This window comes from Populus euphratica, unplaced genomic scaffold, assembly GCF_000495115.2.
Source record: "Populus euphratica unplaced genomic scaffold, PopEup_1.0 scaffold2.1, whole genome shotgun sequence".
In the NCBI taxonomy this organism is placed as follows: Eukaryota; Viridiplantae; Streptophyta; class Magnoliopsida; order Malpighiales; family Salicaceae; genus Populus; species Populus euphratica.
The window spans coordinates 517,399-538,451 of NW_011499846.1; the positions used below are offsets into that span (position 1 = coordinate 517,399).

At 32.7% G+C, this 21,053-nt stretch overlaps 2 protein-coding genes and 1 long non-coding RNA gene across 3 annotated transcripts; all 3 read right to left on the reverse strand.

Annotated features, from left to right (window-relative positions):
- Positions 1–3,013: 3,013 nt before the first annotated feature.
- Positions 3,014–9,057, reverse strand: LOC105128889 (Eukaryotic aspartyl protease family protein). Its single transcript, XM_011030739.1, has 12 exons — positions 8,667–9,057; positions 8,458–8,578; positions 7,779–8,206; positions 7,525–7,681; positions 6,444–6,526; positions 6,218–6,314; positions 5,880–5,952; positions 5,550–5,753; positions 4,326–4,450; positions 3,963–4,064; positions 3,766–3,863; positions 3,014–3,496 (listed from the first exon to the last, which is right to left on the reverse strand). The coding sequence occupies exons 1-12, from the start codon at positions 8,918–8,920 to the stop codon at positions 3,328–3,330; spliced, it is 1,911 nt and encodes a 636-aa protein (XP_011029041.1). The 5' UTR covers positions 8,921–9,057; the 3' UTR covers positions 3,014–3,327.
- A 2,135-nt stretch (positions 9,058–11,192) lies between these two features.
- On the reverse strand, positions 11,193–12,444 carry LOC105128899 (uncharacterized). Its single transcript, XR_842968.1, has 2 exons — positions 12,389–12,444; positions 11,193–11,781 (listed from the first exon to the last, which is right to left on the reverse strand). It is a non-coding gene; the product is annotated as an uncharacterized LOC105128899 (long non-coding RNA).
- Positions 12,445–12,523: 79 nt separating this feature from the next.
- LOC105137954 (pumilio homolog 12-like) lies at positions 12,524–15,593 on the reverse strand. Its single transcript, XM_011043911.1, has 4 exons — positions 14,718–15,593; positions 14,469–14,631; positions 12,884–13,047; positions 12,524–12,725 (listed from the first exon to the last, which is right to left on the reverse strand). Exons 1-4 carry the CDS (start codon positions 15,536–15,538, stop codon positions 12,524–12,526), a joined length of 1,350 nt encoding a protein of 449 aa, XP_011042213.1. The 5' UTR covers positions 15,539–15,593.
- Positions 15,594–21,053: the final 5,460 nt, after the last annotated feature.

Genomic DNA, 21,053 nt, shown 5'->3' on the forward strand with positions numbered 1-21,053 from the left:
CGAGTTGATCCAGTAACTCAGGGTTTGAACTAGGCCAGATTTAATTCCAAACCACCCTCATGAACTAGCAATTCAGCATATAATTTGGTTGATGTAATTAAACTCGAATAAGATCTTGCCGGTCAATTTCAAGAAATTTTCTAATATTTATCTAAAACATTATTTCAGTAGTTTTCAAGGTCAGGTATATAAAACATAAAAACACAAGAGTACAAGAATCTTTTGATTAGTCAAAACTTCAAAAAGTTGCTTAAAATTTTCCTCTCCTGGCTCATCCTCTTCAATTCTAAAAAACATAAAAACACAAGAGTACAAGCATCTTTTGATTAGTCAAAACTTCAAAGATCACCCCCTTTTCCTCTCCTGGCTCATCCTCTTCAATTAGGATCTTTAAAATGTTTTCCATTCATGTGGTTAAGATACATAAATGAATTGATCTCCAGTGAGAATTATGGCTGCACAATATTGCTTAAAATGCGGTGCCTGGAATATATTGTTACTCCGGCGAACAAGTTCTTGTAGTATGCAAGCTTCAGGAATTGGTACATGGTATTAATTTAAGGTAGTATGTAGACTAACGTAGAAAAACTGGAGAATGATGCTATTGTAGGGGTATTAATTTTTTTTATGAGAAAGGATGATTTTACGATTTTAATATGTTTATGAGGATAGTTTTGGGAAAATAAAATCATTACATCTATTTTGTTTTTCCTTGTGTCCCCTATATTCCTTTAAAATTAAATGAGGTGAGGAAATTTAAGAAATCGTTTAATGAAGAACTAACAAATTTTAAGAACTAATTTATAAGTTTAGTTAGAAATATTTTGATATTTTTTATTTTATGTTCTAGTGTCTATATATATATATATGTATGTATGTATGTATGTATATATCCTTAAAAGAAATAGACAATTTATAACAAAAGGTAGAGATTAAATTGAGTCTTGTTTTCATCTTATTAATAAAAAAAAATTGCATTTCTCTTTTTCTATCTAATCTATTAATTTCCAGTATTCTAAAAACAATCCACTGCACTCACAAAATGAAGGGACGTGATTGCATTGGCAATTCATAACATTGAGTTAGAATGAAAACTATATTACTAAATTAATATCTTTTTTTAATTTTAACTTAAAACTCAATTCAAATCAAGTTATAATGATTATAGATTTGTTAAACATATTAGACAATTACGAGTGTTTAATAGCAATGATGTCCTTTGAAATATTGTTTTATAACTTTACATCTACTCAAAACTTGATTAATTTAGAATTTGAATGAATTTAAATTGAAAAAAATTAAAAATTAAAAATTAACTGGCTTCAAAAAAATATTTTAACTTAATTAATTTGAACTTGATGCTATTTTTTTTAAAATAACATTATTTAAAAATTTTAAAAAAATTCAAGTTAATTTAAGTAGATACTTCTAACCCGTAACCTTGGTATTATTCAGATAGGATATTATAACTATGATATCAAGAATTCAAGGTTGACTTAACTTTTTACGCGGCAGAATCATGTGAAGTGTACGATATAACAGACACTTTGGGCATGAAAGGTCCCCGTTTCATTATCATAGCCTCCTGATTTATGCCACCTGTGTCTGATACTAACGGCTGCAGATAGCCAAAGGCCTACTTGACCTCCTGAAAAGCAAGAGAATATTTCTATTTGTCCTATTAAGGAGGAAAAAAAAAACAGAAACAAATTTAGATCCTAATCTATTGCCAAACCTCCTCTAATATGTAAACTGCCTTGTCCTTTGTTATATTTTATGACTAATTGTGCCTTTATAATATTGCATAATTTTTTTTTAATATTCATGTAAAAAGTTATTTAAAATATATATATAAATTTAAAAACATTTTATATGTGCTTAGATGATGCATGATTGTTAACGTTCTGTAATAAGATTTTTAGATTTAATATTTTATTTTTAACTTTTAACATCCTCAAAAACAAATTATTGAAAGAAATAATAATATTTATTTAATTTAAAAATATTTTTAAAAAACATTAATAGATGCACAACGACCTTGCACACAAATGATTTTGTACACTATTCTAATATCATGTTAATAAATTTATATTTCAGTCAGACAACATGTTTTGCATGTAAGAAACTTCCATGGCAGTTGAAAAATAAGCAATCACAGAGCAATTCAAAGGAGAGGAATTGGAAACTTAGTAGCATATATATCGAAATGTCACATGCTAGAAACAAAAAAGATATATATCAGCTACGTGAAAAAAATATAAAAAAATAATAATTTTAAACAAATTATAAAACTTCAAGTTCTTGAAAACAAAACACAGTTTCAAACGAGTTTAAACTGCAGTTAATATTTTCAAGAATTTGATCATTTCTTTATGCGTAATTTACTGTATTAGGTTTTTACATTCTACTGGAGGCTCGTTAACGATTAACGTAATTTCACTACTGTTAAAAAAAGAAAAAGAAAACTCAAGAAAGCTTAGACGATGGATGAAAATATGAAGACGTGTCCTTAATGCAGACTGGACCCAGCATCAGGTTGCTTGCCTGCTGCTCCATGCCAAAAGCAGCTTTCCGCAGGCCGCGATATTACTCAACAAGGTAGCTGCTCCATGCCGAAGGCTGTCCGGGTAACTGCAACCGCATTCCCCTTGGTGGGTGAGGTTGAATTCTCAGTTTCTGTTTAGGTTTGGGCTGGCGCTATTGTGTCAAGCCGTTAAACCGAACCGGATTAACCTCGGGATCCAAAATCAAATACTAACCTAGTAAGACCTGGCAAGACTTAGTTGATTTTTTAACTCAATTGAACCGTCAAACCTGCTTAGATCAACATTAAAAATTAAAAAATAATAACCCTAAATTTACCGGTAACCTTGACAAGGAATCTTTCATGGATCAGTCTCTCCAATTATTTGAGTTCAAGGCCGTTGTGATTTGGGGGGATTGCACTCTCGCATATTGTCATAGTAAACACTAGAACCGACGAGACTAGGGCAGGAGCCCAGAAGTAAGCATCGATGCCTTAAAAGGAAAAACAGAACTCAATTTTGCCTTTATCTTTATCCAGTCAATGTCTCAACAATTAACCCCGTTGTGTACACCTATGAACGTATAAGCATATGACATTCTAAACAATAAGAGTCCAGTCTCTATTAAGAAAAAGGGGGGAAAAAGCTTCTGATTACCCTTCTATATATTTCCCCTTTCAATTCTATTCAATGTACAGCAGGAGGGTGGAATCAAACTTCATCACCGCATATTTGTCACTGTGATTGATTAAGTATTGAAGATGTTTATTATCATCCTCGTGCAGTCAACAAAAACTGAAGATCACAAAGGCTGAAGTTCTTGCTCAGGACCAACAGCTCCAACAGGCGCATACGTTCCAAGCGTTTTTTGACGTCTCCAGACCAACCATAGGCCAATACTTAATAAACTAAAGACTAGGGTAACAACAACTCCAACAGTCACGGCCACAAAATGTTGCTGCCACCATGTCCTACAGCACACCGAAAGAATCAAATGTGAAAGCAGCAAAATGCATCACTGTTTGGAAGAAGGCAGATATCCTAGTATAACAGCTAAAAACAAAACATGGGCAAACTCAAGAACCAAGGAAAACACAATACACAGCACTGTTTTGAGATAATCAAAGAAATGTGAAATCGGAAGTACACAGCACTGTTTTGAGATAGTCAAAGAAATGTGAAATCGGAAGCAAATATCAAGTTTGGCAATGGAGTTCGGAGAGGGGAAGAAAACACATACCTGTTCTTTTGAGGCTCAAACTTCCATTTGACTAACTCATAGCTTCCGAGTCTCTCAGGAAAGTGTAATCGATGCTCACTTAATTGCTGAATTATTTTCTGCACACAAGAAACAAGTATTAGCTATGATACTTCAGTTAGCAAGTGAAAAGGTAGCCAGTTGCATATGCAACAACTACAACACAATGGTATGATTACCATTGCTGTGGTATTGGAAATGTAATCAGCAGATTCAGCAGGAAGAACGGCCCATTTAACAAGATAATTATTTCCTGTCGATGTGAAATTCAACATGTGCACCTGAAAATCAAGCAATTGCAAGAGTATCAAATTAAATTTATGCTTAATCTCAATCAGCTAATGTTGAACAATATTTGAGATATTGTTGATGTCAACAAATTGAATGCACCAAATGTTATTAACTACGTTGATCTGCTACATTAGATTAATTTGAATGGTGACAATTCATGAGCTATAAACCCAATGCATCAGGTTAAAAACCTGTTGCTCTGCAGCAAGGTTTAGAGAAAGTCATGTCAAGCCAAAGTAACTCAATTGTACCTGTAAATTATCAACTTCAAACTCATGGGCAATGAGCTCTGCCACTTCTGTGAAGTTAGGCTTTGTGTTTGAGTTGTTGACACTGATCAACATATCAAATGTTATAATTCCAATTCGAATTTCACCTAAATATCACATGGAACAACGCAACATCATTGGAGAGATTTTATAGTAGAAACATGCACCAAAAGAATGTTATGAGCAGAAGTTAGAAAAGGATGATCATCATAACCATATCAATTACATATTTAGGGCACCTGAAAGTAAGCATCAAACAAATGAAAACAATAAAAGTCAATAACTGGCTTAAAATCACTGGGTGCCCCTCTACATTTATTTTTTGGTGCTCCGCAACATTTTGGTCCGTAACAACCCTTTTACTAGCAATTTTAGTGGGTTTCAAGTCTTCCATCCATCTCCATTAGTGATAGAATAGATGTTTGATTAACAATGTTAGTTGACTCAAATGAGTGGTATTGATCATGCCACATGTACGATTGTTATGATTGTGATATGCATAAATTATATATATAAAAAAAATTATAAGATATTCCAAATAAAAATCTTGAAATAAATTTATTTTATTACATTAAAGATTGATGTTAGAAAAAAATGTAAAGGAAATCCAGCACAAAATAAACCTCAATTTTCCACACTTGTGCGCGCAACAGCCAACCACTGATGCAAAATCACTAAGCTGCTGCAATCTATTTTTCTACTGTCACACAAGACACCTTTGAAGCTACACCATTATACTTATACATTCCATTCCAATCAAATTGTTTTATGAGGCCCTCGAGTATTTTTGAGATTCTTCTACTTAAAAATCCTATCCCAGTTCTCATTTTTGTTCAATTCATTAGCATCTCAAAAAAGCCCAAATCCCATCCCACCATCATTGTTCAGCTTAAGCACCCCCACAAAATTAAGCAGTCAAGAACCCAAGTTGTTCCTATTTATTCTACACCAATTTCCAAAGCTTGCAAAAGCAAACCAATTTATGAACCATCAAATCAAGCACTCAAGAAATCTTATATAAAACCCAAATCATGAATGAAAAAAATCACAACTTTGTCATGAATAAACAGCTTACATGTAAGCCAAGCTCTTTAGAAGCTAAATTTGCAAACCATAGAAAATTATCAAAAATCCAAATCAAATTTGCACTCCTATTTTATGATGCATGCTTAACATGAGGCCGTGTAAATGATTAAATCAAAGTACCTGGATGGAAAAATGGCACGCTGCTTGGAGCTTGCACAGGAGGCATTTCTTGACTTCTATTACTGCTAGGGGGAGGTACAGGTGCTGAAGCAGGCACACCAGGAACTTGCAACCTCTTCCATAGTTCAGAACAGTTAGTTTTCCAGAAGCCAATTTTATCATTCTCTCGATCATAAGTCACTAGTGTGTTACGGACAACAATTCCTGCCACAAATGATAAAAGGTAAGAGAGATCTGTCAAGTGTATCTGCATATTATAGATCGTCAACTATTGAATTCAACTCTAAAAACTTTCAATTTCAGACATGCACGCTAGAAGATGTATTATACCTCCTAAAAGAGTAGTCTGATCATTTCCATTCTGGAAAATACCCAGGCAATATGCACCGCTGACCTTTGTGTGCTGTAGCTCATGCCATGAGACAAGGAAGGAGAGACAGAAATAAGAGAGGATAGAGAGAGAGAGACAGGAAAGGAGGGAGAAGACAAATATTGCTGTGTAAATAAAAGAAATAAATTGAAACCACAATAGAGCAGATGATGCAGGAAAATAAGAAAAGAAACAGAAGGAGACATCCTGAACCATACTGAAGTAATTTTGCTAGAATCCCAAGCTTATTTTTGTTCTCAAGAAGAAATTTAAGAAGAATAACAAAAGCCAAAATTACCCGGAAGAGATAATTCTCTGGAGACAGTGACAGCTTTTGACCACTGCCAAACACCATATTGACTTCTGGAAAAACTTTTGACAGATGAGAGACCTCCCTAAATCACAATTCAACCAAAAGAAACGAACAAAGAATAAAATAAGCACTCAAAAGATCTTACAGCCAGGACAAGTTATAAAGAAAATGATGCTAGACATCAAAATTGTGTTCTTATTATAGGTAACACCTTCCAGCACCAGAAAAGCAAATATCATGGTAATTTGGATCAGGGCCTGGGATCTGCTTGAGATGATGGATTTCCTTCATAATCTGCATTTCAGTACAAAGTTAACCTTGAAATAACAGTCCAGTTTAACAATATATTTTCCCATAGCTGAAAATAATGAAACCAATCTTTATACCAAACAGTAGCAAGGTGGTTTTTTTTCAAATCAAAGCACAAGATATAAGAACTACAGGAAACAGGTTATGGGAATAAACAGTAAAGAAATTAAGCCGAAAGAAGTTGAGATTTAGCACCAAACTCAAACATAATCTCACACTTAATAGACAACTTCTGCAATCGGCCGCAATTAACCTAGATAGAGCCAAGCAATTCCATCAAAAACCCAATCTTATTGGATGGAGATTAATTCTCAAAATTGAGATGCATCATCCAAATTGTTAACCTTATCCTCTGTATACTTAATATATGGTATTTGCTATAAAATCAATTGGCAATTGCAAGGAAGTAACAAAATAAGTACACAGCTAAAGTTGAGTATGGAGAATATTAAACATGGATTCCAAATCTAGTTAACAAGGTAAACCCTCTCCTAACTAGAAAGGAATTGATAAAATAACCTCACTAGCATTCAAAAGAATATTTCACCTAACCTACAGTAAGGCTGTAGAATATGGATGCTTTGATGTTTGACTATGAGATAGCCACATAGGATAAAAAGTTCTTACTTGGTTAATGCAAGACTTAATCATAAGTTCACATAGAAGCAAAATTAAGCATGGAGAGCATTGGTATTCCAGGAGCAGACCCACAACATGATGAGTGACGATTTGAGTAATTATTCGTGTGATTAGGCTTAAAAAATACCATTATATAATGGTTTATTCGCAAATTCAACTAAACAGCACAATAAATTTTCAGGTGAAACTTCATTTGGTATGATAAACAGCGACACTGATAGTTATAATTGAAAAACAGTTGGTGAGCAGAAAGAAGAACAATAAAACAGTCACAGCAGAGCTACAACTCGACTTTTAGACCAACCATGGTAGAGGAGATTGAAATTAGAGCCATGATATCTTACAGCATCTTTTAACGCATGAAAAGCTGCTTCTGGAAAGTAAGCGTAAGTAGTTCCACTGTCCAAAACTGTTCCATGCTTTTCATCAAAGACTTTTGGTTTTAATTTCAATGGCTTCCCAGCTACATGAAGTTCTTTCAGCTCAATATTGTAATATGGACTGTCATCATCCAAAAACTACATTAAATGTGTGAGATGTACTAAGATGAATACCAGGAAAATTAATCAACGATAACCATGTTCATAAAGTATCCTACCTGCGATAAGGGTTGGAATGGGAAAAAATCATGTTGGGGGGGTGAGAAATCTGACCAAGTACCATCGCACCCCCACCCACATCCATCCCACCATAACACAACGAAAACGAATCACCAATAACACCCTTGTCAACAAGTTGATCAACAACACTGAGCCGACCACGACCCAAACCCATTATCCCATCAGCACGTTGGCTGTAAAGATCACCAGTTTCCACATTTTCACAACCGAAAACAGCACGTTGAGGTTTAAGCTCACTTTCATTTCCAAATGAAACAACATCCTCAGCAATCACACCACTGCTCGAGCTCATCTCTGCATAGCGTCTCTCATAAGTACACTGCTTTCCCTCATCATCACAATTACAACTTGGGTTGCACTTTACAGACCGATAAGTACTAGACAAATCCGGTTGAAACCTCGGATCCTATATAAAACCAGCAAACAAAACAGCTCTCAAACCACCACGTTCGATTTAGTTTTAAAAATCCAAACCCCCATTTCAAATTAAGCATTTTTTTTTAAAAAAAATCCTTTCGTTTAAAAAGTAAAAACATTGCAACAATTAATCAACATGTAAACCGATGAACTGTACACTAACAAAAGATACGGTCAACAAGTACAGGATGAAGTGGAGATACAGCAGAACCTTAGAAAAGCAGGAAAACAAAGCCAAACCTGATGCTTGCCGCATTGTTCACAGCTAGAGCACGGAACATATGTCACAGTACTTCCTGTATCCACAATAAGAGCAAATTCCTGTGGAGGCGTCCCAATAAACAGCCGCGTTGTATAATAACTGCAAAAAAAAATTCATCAACGACGAAATTCAATTGTACAACAATACACAAGAAACAAAAGCAAAAAATAAAATATAGTGTGTATACCCGTTAGAGAGGAGATCGTCGAAGAGGCGCATGCGAGCGTTAGGGAGCTCGGAATTCTGGAGATGGCGCCGGCTTTTGTGGCCGTCGAAGGGCATCCGGTGAGCAGAGATGTTAGGAGTTGAGAGGAGGAGAGGAAGTATCATGGGATGGTGGCGATTGTTGAAATCAGAAGTTGAAGAAACGATGGCGTAGAGATTTAATAAAATTAAGGAGTAAGAGATTACGAGGGAGGAGGAGGAGGAGGAGTTAGCCATTATGGTCAACGGGGGTGGGGAAGAGGGAGAGAGCAGAGATACAATACAAGCAATACACACTAGTCCTCTCCTCTCCTCTCTCGCCAAAGAAATGGAAAGCTATGTCAGACCGCTTCGAGATTATTTTTATGGGTGTTTGCTGTGGAGAAATATTAAGTTTATATTTTTTTAGTATTTTATAGTTTTATATGCTCATAATAAATATACAAAATTTGAAAAAAAATCATCCTAGTATATGTTTAAATAAAAAGTTATTTTGAATGCTTAAAGGTTAAAGGTTTGTTTGTTTTTACAATTTATAAAAAAATATTAAATTAATATTTTTGATATAAATTTTTTATGATTTTGATATATAGGGATCAAAAATTAAAAATATTATTTTAATATATTTTTATTAAAAATATTTTAAAAAATTACTTATCACATTACGGAATACACCATCAACTAAAAAAAATGGAATTGTTAGATTAATTATTTAAAAAATAAATTTATTTGGGTTTGGATTAAAATTCATAAAGTTATTAAAAATTTAATTTGATCGAATTGATATTTTTGTTCCATTTAAAATTTTATTTAGGCTAGATTTTAAAACCTAATTGGGTTTTTCTAAATTAATATCTTGTTGTCTAGCTTGTACATGTTAAATTTTAAATCTTAAATTTTTCGAAGAAATTGCTTAGACTCTTTTCCAATAATTATATTGATTTATTTAATTGAAATGTAACGAACCAATTAACTACCCACACCTCACAGCTGACCAATTTAGGCTAATCGTAGTTAAAGATAGGCTAATCGTACGTCTGTAAAACTCGGAGAAATAAAACGACAACCATCCATAATTACTACAGCTAGACGAAGCATACAATTAATACGATCACCAATAACTAATAGTTATTCTTATATTTATAAAGTTATTTCAATATTTTCTATTCAAATATCTCGAGAATATTTAGAAGAGATGAAGATATTGAGAATATTTTTCATTTTTTTATAGAAATTTATTTTAAAGTTATTTGAATTAATATTTATTTTTATATTTGTATTTTTATATATTAACAATAACTAATCAAGCAGGGAAATCACCATTCTTCTCCTCACATGTTATTATTCAACAACATGTTTTTTTATTTATTTTTATATTTTAACATGAATTATTAAAATTTAAAATTTATCATTTATTTCTTTTTTATTATATACATGTTTCTCATGATTTTTTAAAATATATTGGTATTATATCGGTGCTTAATTTTATAAACATCTATTTTTTATACTATAAAATAAAAAATAATTTAAAAAACATAATTATTAAAAATTAAATTTTATAATTTATTTACAGGGGTTATTATGGTTTCAGAAAAATATCATGGTATTAAGTTGGTGATCAATTTTACACACATTTATTTTTTTAAACATGATTTAAAAAAAAAATTATTAAACGGAATAAAATTCATCATCTAGGTTGCAAATTTAGTGGATTAACTTAAATTAATCCAAATTAATTAAATGTATTGTCATATTATTATTTTTAAAAAAAAATATTATTTTAAAAATATTTTTAAAATTAAACAATATAATTACTAGCCATTTAAGTTTTTTTAATCCATTAAGTTATTAAATTAAATTAAAATAATTTTTATAGAGATTAATTTAAAACTTGAACTAAACAATTAGTATAATCAAAAGATTTCATGTCCAAACTAAATTGAAGACCCGTTTATTTTTAGAATAAAAACCATGTTTTGTAATTTTTTAAAAACAATTGCCTAAAATTAATTTTTTATATGAATTTATATCGTCTATAATTGCCTGAAGTTCAAATTACCAAACTTACTGCCAATCCATCATATGACACGTTTGCTTTTACTCTTCCCTTGTCAGTGGTCACCTCGAGGTTGGTTCAATTGTAATCATGCTTGTTTGCCTCGTTAAAAAGGCTAGCTTTCGAGTTGTGCTATCACTAATTTTGTGTCTGGGAATAAAGAGTTGATGGGTTCTCATCGCAATATTGGCGAAGCAAATCCAAACACTCAATAATTGGAGTCTGTGTCTGCCATGTCTACAGGAAGGCCAATATTTCATGGAGTTAAAATAGGATTTTGTATTTTGCTCCACTCTAGCTCCTTTTATCAGGGAGTTGCTAGTGAAGGGTTCCTCTAGTAGCTCCTTAGAGAGTTCTAGAGGAATAGATCATGTAGAATTGTAGAAAGGCTTGCTGGGTTCTGGGCCGTGCTGAGTTGCAGATGAAACTGCGTTTTATCTTAATTGAAAGTAGTTAATCAACATCACTTAATTTCTTTATTAAAACTTTAATTAAACTGTTTTTAAAACCTGAAAAAACTACATCTACTGGAACTTCTGCAGTAACAAACAGACTCTAAAAATGAAGTAGTAAAACGGCGGGACAATCACAAAATATACAGTTTAACCTTCTAATTTCTTGGAGATTGCTGCCGGTAATTCAAGCTAGCTAGTTCCTACTCAGTTACAGAGTCGCCACAACTTCCAAATTCCTTCGTTCTAATGCTACAACAGTAAGTACCAGAAAACAGATGACACCTAAACAACAACAACAACAAACAACAGACACTCGCACAGCCATTCACCATGACGACGTACGAGGTCAGTTACGAGCACAACTGAACAACAGTAACAATGGGGTAAAACTCGAAAAAAAAAGGCCCGGTACCCTGATCTGTAGGAAAATTTTGGTTAGAACAACTCCCTCAGTTTACACATGCCTACAGTTGTAGCGGCCTCATGTTCTTGTTCAACCAAACAAGCACCTTTTGCCCATAGATATTGCTGCGCATCTTTTGGGCGTTCCTTTGTATTAGAGCTACTAAATATCTTTGGACTTGTCCCTGCTCTTGCAAAAAAAAAAAAAACGGCAACAAATGATCAAAGCATGTTTGAGGACATCATCTTTGGGATTAAACTACACTTGGGACGATACTAGAAAATTACTAAAAACCTATACAAGCCATGCATGAAGTTGGTAACACACTTATTTGGCAGAGATACTCACTGGCAAGCTTGGTGTATGCCTGCCTATTAACTAGCAATGTTTTTGAGAAAGTGGAAATTCAAGAAATGCAAGTCCAAAATCATCATCTCAGGAGGAAGAGACCGATTTTAAGTTCAGTAGTCCATCCCACTAAACAAAGAACCGTAAAGATGCGAAGGACTCAATTCCTAGCGGAAACATACGCCTCTAATGTCGAGAATTCATTAAAACATATTCAGACCAATTCAAGAGGTTTGAGTTTGTGAAGTCCAGATTGCCGATCATGTCAGTGGCACTGTAAAGATTAATTAAAGAACAGGAAAGGCACATAGAAACAACTTGATACTGGTAATAACAGTTAGATATATTTAAGAATAAAGTGATGCTGGCTATCAGTGCATTACATGGTTTGCAGTTACCTAACAAACATGTAAATGTATATCTTGGAGTGCAAATGATCTAACCTGAGATACTGATAGTGCCTTCTGAATAACAAAGTTTCCGAAAGGATCCACAAGGACATGTTTTTTTATTTATTTTTATATTTTAACATGAATTATTATGTTTTTTTGTTTATTTTTATATTTTAACATGAATTATTAAGAAGCAAGTGGATTGCTTAGCAACTCCAAGATAATTTGTGTGGATTGTTCCTCTCTCGTTGTCAATAGGCAGCTTTCCACGACGTTGCTTCCATACTTATTACATGAAAGAGCCATGTAACTCCCTTTAAACTGTGCTAGAAGATTTTCTGTGATTTCCGGCAACTTCAATTTCAGAATATGTTGCACTACATAGTTTCTACAGGAAATCATGGAAAATTAGAAGAACCATAAGAAGTTAATATTACACTCGCATATGAAGTTGGGATTATTATGGTCTCAGAAAAATATCATGGTATTAAGTTGGTTACACTCGCATAAAAGCGTAAAGCATTGATGAGGTTTAGTAAAACAAACCCATAATGATCTTCTGCCAGGAGTAGTGCGTTTGCTATTATCTCAGCCAACAGTCGATCTCTGGCTTCTCCCTCAGAATATTCTACACATCGCTGCAGCACACAGCATCCGCTCTTGTTGGTTGCAATCCCAAAGCAGTTCTCTGCCACCTGTTTCAGAATATACTGGAAAAATAATCCACCATCAGGTACTCATGACGCAAGAATATGATTCGGTTTCAAGCAATACTTTTATTGCAGAATAACATCACATCCGAACTTGTTGAAGATAACAAGTGCATCAGGAAAGAGGATTTATATATCAAAGCAGTTATGGTGATGAAATGCCAATATCTCCCTATTTCACATGATATGCAAGTAAATTGAGATAGAATGCCTTGTAAAAGAAAGAGGTAGACAGAAACAAGTGAGGAAAAGAATGAATAGAATGTAAGCAAGTAAGAAAGATAAACATCAGGCAACAGACGTAGAATAGCCTATGGTATATATGAAACATTGCTGATTCAAGTCGAAATATTTTAGAAAGCTGCGAATAAAACTGCAGCAAGATCAAGAGATATTTCCATCATTGAAGCCTTTAAAATACTAAAAGTTTTCGCAAGCTTGTTGGAGTTCGCAAGTTTTCTCCCCTCAAACTGCACACCAATGGTTAGGCAGAGAAAAAAGTTTCACATTGATCCTAAGTAGGTGCCTGTAGAAAGGAGGAGCCTTGCAAAGTCACAAAGATGCAAGCCCAAAACAAACCATTGGACTGATAACACGTTTGGAGTCCGATATTCCAAGGAATGAAGAGAGCACGGAATAAGCAAATAAATAAATTCATTCGAAACCCTTATGCGATGATGAAGATAAAAAAATAAGTGCACAAAAAATCAGAAACAATCAGAACAGAAGCCGTAAAGCCATCATAGATCCCAGCCAGCTGAATCAAATGCAAGCGTAGCATGTACGTGTACTAAACCTATCCAAAGGGAACCCAACAAAAGCCAAAGCCATGGAAGGCGAAAACCAACAGAGAAGTAGCCAATAATTCTTCATCAAGAAAAGTGGCTAAGTTATAGAGTGGGAGAAAAGAATGCAGCCCTTTTCCTCTCCCCTAAAAGATAAAAGAATCCAGTAGAAACTGTTAAAGATTCAGGATTCTAGGCGATAGCATAGATGCATATACAGAAATAAGAATGTTGCAGTAATGATTGTACCTCGAAGAATGTTCAGGTAGATGGCAAAAACTAGAATATATATATATAGTTATCACCCACTAAGTATCAATTAAGTCGAAATGTTGTCACCCACTAAGTATCAATTAAGTCGAAATTAACAGACAAAAAAGTTGAATTAATTAGATTGAAATAAGGATATAAAAGAACTTGATCCACTAAGAAAATAATTTGACAGACAAAATGTTAAAACAACTACAATAATCACCATATTGAAGCGAAGTGATGAAGCAAATCATCTAGCAATACTAATAGCAGCATGTCGAAAGAAATGAGAACACATGATTACACTCCAGAAAAGAACACAGGATTACAACAAACTTTATTGAGAATTTAGCTTTTTGGGGGGTCAATGAATAGAAAGATCACCTTATTGTCTTCAGTGGAAAAATGCTGGACAAAATGCTGGATCACATGATGACCATTGGAATCCGTAATTAATGTAACAGCACCTAGGCTTAGAGCTGATACAACTATAGAAACTTGCTGTGGGTTCGTGATACAATTCAACAACTTTTGTACAGCCCGAGTTCTGTTGCCAGAAGAAAAAATAAATCAATTCAACAGTTAATAAAGCAAAAGGAAACAAGTAGAAATGAGTAGGGTAACAGTACATACCCATGCACATCAAGACAAATCCTCACAAGTTGAAAATCAGTCCGAGTTAACATTCGCAAAATCCCAGTCCTCTGTTCCTCGCTAAGCACCTCTACAAGCTTTTGTACAACATAATTCCCAAATGGGTCCACTATCAACCCACCCACATAGCCTATGACCTCGTAAAACAACATATCAATTTGTTCTCTTGTTGCACTCTCAATGAGTTCTTGCAAGAATTTACATCCGTACGGATCCTTAGCCAATGCCACGACCTTACCACTCAAATCTTCCCAGGACAAGTAATCTTGTAACCTAAGTGGCTTCCTGATCAAAGAATTCTGGTTTTTAGACACCAAACCATTGTTGATCGACCTATAATGCGATTCTCTTTGCACTAATCCTCTCCAGTCGTTAAAGTCTGGATTTTGATACGCGCCGCAATAAACAGAACTGTTAGTCCTCAAATCAGAATTAGACCCGGCTATGATTGGATTACGAAGAAAATCTTGAATCCTCGTGGCCACAAAAGTATCTATATCATTGTTTTGCGTTGTCGAGAAACCAGCCTGGTAAACGCCACCAAGGGCAAAACCATCAAAAGAGTTCAAATTCACAACAGACCCATCAGATATTTTGCTATTAGAAGGTGGATATAAATCTTGGGTACCATTAGATACATCGAGTCTTGAAAATAAAGATTCCAGAGGGAAAGGGTTGTGTGTAGAAGTTTCAGGGCTCACACGGCTTTGATCCGTCGAACGGGAATTGGGAGTCTCTGAGGAAAAAGGCCCCGTTCCAGCAAGAAATCTGAGGCGCTGTTGTTGGTGGTGACGGTCCATATTTCAGGGAAAAAAATGAGAGAAGGGTGGGGTGCGGGAGGGTTATGGCCTTATGGGGGGGTTATACTGAAATTCTCAAGGGTTTTGGGAGATATTATAAAGGGGCTGGGGGATTTAAAGGAGAGAAAATCGGCAATTAAGTTCGGAGAAGAAGGGTGTGAAGGAGAGATTGTATTAGCTTTAATAGAGTTTGTGTAAAATGGAAATAGAGTTATAGATGGAGAGTGAGACTGCAAGCGGGAGCCTCTTTTGCATGCGTTTTTGGTAAGAATTCATGCAGGGTAAGCAAAGCTGATGAGCCATGCTGGTCCTTTCCTTTCACCTGTCGTTTTGGGTGGGGGGACAAAATACAAATTCTTCTGTCCTCTCGTGTGTACCTTTAATATTATTATTATTATTATTAAGGTTGTTTCTCGTACTTTTCGCTTCCTCGGGACCCATCGTCGAGGACCCATATCGTCAGGTTTTGGCTTGTAAGTGTTAAACACGGTTTAAAACTCTTTCACAAAACAACTTACGTTAGAATCAATTTCGAACAATTGTATATGTCATCACGAAGTTGTTTCGTTTTACTTTTAAATTCATTTGAGTTGACCTAGTCAACTCATACCATATTTGTTCTTGTTACTAGAAAAGTCGACAAAGTTAAATTTTTTGGTTAACCGAGCTCTAACTCGAATTAAGCTTTGAATTAAAAATTTCTAGAGTTAACGTATCAAGGATAAATTGGGTTTCATAACTATATTTTAATTAACTAATTACTTTTTTTCTAATATATATTTTTTAAATTAGAAAATAAAAATTATTTCGACACTTAACAAGCTCACAACAACCAAATACTTAAAAAGATCTCTTTTTATTTATATTATATACAAGAGTTTACAACGACTCAATTAATAGAGTTGTAGGATATAATAACTACACTATCACAAGTCAATTGTGAAGGATACGAAATTGAAAATAATAAGGGGTTTTGTTGTATTTTATAATACAATTTTATAAGAAAGTTTATAGTGACTCAATTAATGGAGTCATGGGACATAAGCACTACATTATCACAAGTTGAATGCACCGGATATCAATTTAGGAAGATATAAAGTCTTGTTATATACCAAATCAATTGATTTTGATAATATATACGGAAGATTTGGATGAAAAATTATATATATATATATATACACACACCCGAAGATATGTGTTCTTAAATTTTATTTATATATAGGCCTGAAAGTAAAAAAAACTTATAAACATTATTATTATTTATAAGTTTCAAAACTTTATTGTATCCTAAAGGTATATTATTTCAACATTATAGCAAATATAATGAGAAAACTAATACCTTAAATATTATTTAATAGTCACCTTGTATCATAGAGGTGTGTATGGTTTTTGTATGGATTAAACTGTATTTTTCAATGAAGTACTTATAATTTTTAACATAGGGACTACATAAAAAAAGAAAAAAGAACTTTTAAGAACTGGAATAAAATTCCGTGAAAGCCTCCGTTACATTGCATTGTACCAAACATGTTTAATTTCATTCTTTAAAACATCTTTGATTGATACCACCCAAGAATTAATTATTCATACACATTGACGTAATAAAACAAATTAATTAATAATTTAAGATTCAGTTTCAAGGACGTGTTTGGTGCAAATTTAAAAATTAAAACATAACCCTAAATAATATAATTTTTTGTCAAGAAATATATTAAGCTGGTCTGCAGTTAAATTCTTGACTTTCACATCTCACATCTTTGTTGGATTGGTGCTAACAAGTTACCAAGAAAATACCATTGACAAATACTATAACTGAGAGAGAGTTAATACTGAGTTGACGACTTTATCATTTATTTACTTGCCTTTTAAGATAAAGAATTAACATGAACGTTCCAAGACTATTGACTCGAGAATTATAATGGAAGCTAAATTATTGATGGGAAGACGGAAAAGGAAACCTGTGACCACAGTGGGAAAGAATGGAAAACGAGTAATTTGCCATTTTTGGCAAATCGAAGTTATTACCAGTGCGGGTAATTGCTGGGATTCTTCGCTAAATCTAATTTGATTCCATCACGAGCTGGTTCGGAAAGCTTGTAGCTTAGAGTTTAATCCACGTCAAGTTTTTAAAGTTGAATTAGAAAAATACTGTTGCTTGAATGAATGACCCAAACAAACAAGGTTAATACTAACAAAAATAAAAGAAAAACATAAATAGCAATATTGTTCTAATAAAAACCTTTCTACAACATAATATTTTAAAAAAATATTTATGGCTTGAAGATATATTAAAATGTCTTTTTTTATATAAACACGTAAAGAATACAAAAATAAATAAATAAATAAATACACGAATTTAATACTTTCTACACCAAATACATTCTTAAAACACATCAAAACACAAACACAAACAACCAAGTTGACTGTAAATTGATGTTAGAAACTTAGAATGTCTCGATTTTCGGCAGCTTTGAAAGTCCATGTTTTTCTCATCGAAAGTGACGTGATGGTTAAGGTCAGATGAAAGGAGGGTACCATATATATTCTCTGCAAAGACTCGCCAGCTTCCATGAAATTTCTTTGCACTGGAAATGGATGATCAGGTCACGTTAGCAACTCTGAAATCTAGCTGCGAGGTGTGGCTAACCTAAGCAATTTCCACTGCATTTTCGACGGCAATCCACACGCCTTAATTTCGGGTTTTTTTGACTTCTCAATCACAGGCGTCAAGAACCAAAATTTTGATGGTACTCTCTTTCTTTCTTTCTCTCTTCCATGACAATGCCATGTTCATGCGGGACTGAACCAATCACATCCGAAAACCACATTAATTAATATTTTTTTTATTTTCAAATCTATTAAAACAATTTTTTATATTTTTATTAATAAAAAAATCATTAAAAAACACTAAAAATACATCAATTTAATGTTTTTTTAAACAGATAATTTTTAAAAAATACTTAAAAACAAAGTTACTGTACTTTCAAGAAGACTAAGGTTTGACTCTTCCTTGCTGATGATTTGATTTATTTGTAATTATTTTTTATTTTTTATTATATAGTCAAATTAACCGTGTGGATTAAACCTAATCAACTCAATACTCTTGCTTTTTTTGAATTTCTACCATCACAGGAGTTTTTTTTTTTCTTCTTCTATGCTAGAAAATAATTGTTCCAGCTCAGGAGCCACTAATCTAGTGCGAATCTGAAACTCTTCATGCTCACCATCTTCTCATTAAACCTCTCCCTAATTCAAGCTTTGAATTGATGGATCTTAATGCGTCTCTGTAGACCCAAAAACATCGATTTAAATGTTAAACCCGCAGCAACTTATCCTTTCAGAATTTCTAGTTTCGTGGCCGATGCAGCACATCTGAAAACTGGGGCCTGAGCTAATAGTTCCGATTCATTGATCAAACAGAAAGGGGCCCAACAAAACCGAAATTACAAAATGGTCTCACACATTCCACGCAGTCACTATATGAATAGGGTTCTTGAACTTCTAGAGCTAGCCCAGTCCAAAAGATGCTAGTGAGGGCCACATGAATGGAAAGCCCTTGATTCCTAATTTAAAAAAAATATATATATATTTCTGGCTTTTATTGCCAAATCGTATGTGGACAAGTTTTATTTGCTGCAATGCTCCCTTATTTTCTAAAATCTTAGACATTTCGCAAGTGGCAATTATGAAAATTAATAAGGAAAAAGTTTTCTACAAGAATATTTGGTAAAATTAAGGGTTAATTTTAAAATAATTTGATAACATCAAATTTATTTTTATTTAAGAGGTCCAAATATTACATAAATCATTTATATTTAAAAGTATGGATATAAAAATATATTAAAATAAAAAAATAAAAAATAAAATAAAAATTACATGCAAGCAGAAAGTTTAACACCCAATAAATCAAATTTGTCCATGATATTGAACAACAAAAAACATAATTCACGCCCTATATATTTTTCTCATCAAATTGGGATATTTATTATGGAAAAAAAATCAACAAACATACTTAAGAATAATTCAGTGCATATTTTTCCACACAGCAAATATTAATGCTCGTTTACCTTAATGGATTGATCTGGTTGTTAAATTATATTTATTTCATTCATTGACGAGTTTAATTTTTAGAAATAGCATTCAAAAACTTCTTCCTTTTTTTCAAATTATATACAGAAGCATGTAAGTGTCTCCATTCTCCACCAAGTCTCGACTTACGAGAGCAGGTGCTATCTGCTAGATTAGAAAGAGGCATGACAGTGTCCGAAAGAACAAGGCAAATTCAATTAATAGACAACTATCGTAGCAAGGAGACTGAACAAATGGCAAAAGTAAAGGTTTCCCTGCTTTCTTTTATGTATCATCATATAAATGGAGGTAGGATATATGATACGTGATAGTTATTCTCTCGAATAGAAGTGAAATGGAAGGCAACCAATTTTTTTTTTATAAGCAAAAGTAATGAAGGCAAAGAAAGGCACAAGCCATAGCCCAGAAGAGAACATGGAAACAGTTACATCATAACTCAAGAAAACCAAGCAAAAGAAAACATCAATCAGTGCAGTAGCGGCTGTATGCTGATAGAGATTCACCTCATGCCAGATTTTATTTCTTATCAACTACTAACAATCTATTTTTTAAAACCATAAGCATTATTTCTTATAAAATGATAATACGAAACTTTTATGATCTATTTTTGAATCTATTTTTAAAATTATTTTTTACAATAAATAAATAAAATAAAATAAAGATAAGTGATATGAAAAAAAAACAAATAAAAAATTTTTAAACATATAGAAAAATAAAGTTGTAATTTTAGATAAATTTTGAGGTCTAGTTAATAATATATATTCAAGACCAAATTAAATTATTATTGAATAAATTTATATAATAATTAAGTCTAATAATATAATTAGATTTTTAATAGATCAATTCGATTTAATCATGAATCAATTTAAATTTTAATTATATTTAAAAATTAATTTGAATCAAATTAAAAAATTTAATCGATTGTAAAAACTTACTTACATATTCTAAATGAATTAAATTAATTTTATTAGAAATTTAATTGATAAAAAAATAAATTTAAAAATCTAATTTGAAGGTAATTAAAAAAATTAAAAAATTAAAATAACAAATTTAATTTTTTATCAAATCATTAATAAAATAAAACAATAAAGTTTTTGAATCAAATAAAAGATAAATTAAGCTGGATCAATTTATAAAAGTCCTCAAAGTATGGACTTGATTGAGATAACTAGATGCGCAATTACATAAATCCAAGATAAAAAAATAATAATGAAAACAACATATAAAATGAGGATTGATATTATAATTCAATATGGGCTAAATTATATTAAATTCAAATTTCAGGATTAATTATAGATATAATTGAACAAATCAAAAGTCAAAAAACCAAAAAGAACTTTGACTAAAATCCATAATTCAAATATAAAACAATGCCATAATAAATTAAAGAATAATAACCAAACAACATATGATCAAGATAATTTTT

Bases quoted from the DNA above. Each gene is read 5' to 3' on its own strand.
- LOC105128889 (XM_011030739.1), bottom strand. From the start codon at position 8,920: ATGGCTAACTCCTCCTCCTCCTCCTCCCTCGTAATCTCTTACTCCTTA. The intron at 6,315-6,443 runs GTGTTACCTATA...ATTGTGATTTAG, and splicing joins TGCTTTTCTGGTGCTGGAAG to GGAGGTCTCTCATCTGTCAA. The intron at 5,754-5,879 runs GTATAATACATC...CATTTGTGGCAG, and splicing joins TCAGACTACTCTTTTAGGAG to GAATTGTTGTCCGTAACACA.
- LOC105137954 (XM_011043911.1), bottom strand. From the start codon at position 15,538: ATGGACCGTCACCACCAACAACAGCGCCTCAGATTTCTTGCTGGAACG. The intron at 13,048-14,468 runs GTGATCTTTCTA...TTATTTTTCCAG, and splicing joins TTTCCACTGAAGACAATAAG to TATATTCTGAAACAGGTGGC. The intron at 12,726-12,883 runs GTTTGTTTTACT...GATTTCCTGTAG, and splicing joins CTGGCAGAAGATCATTATGG to AAACTATGTAGTGCAACATA.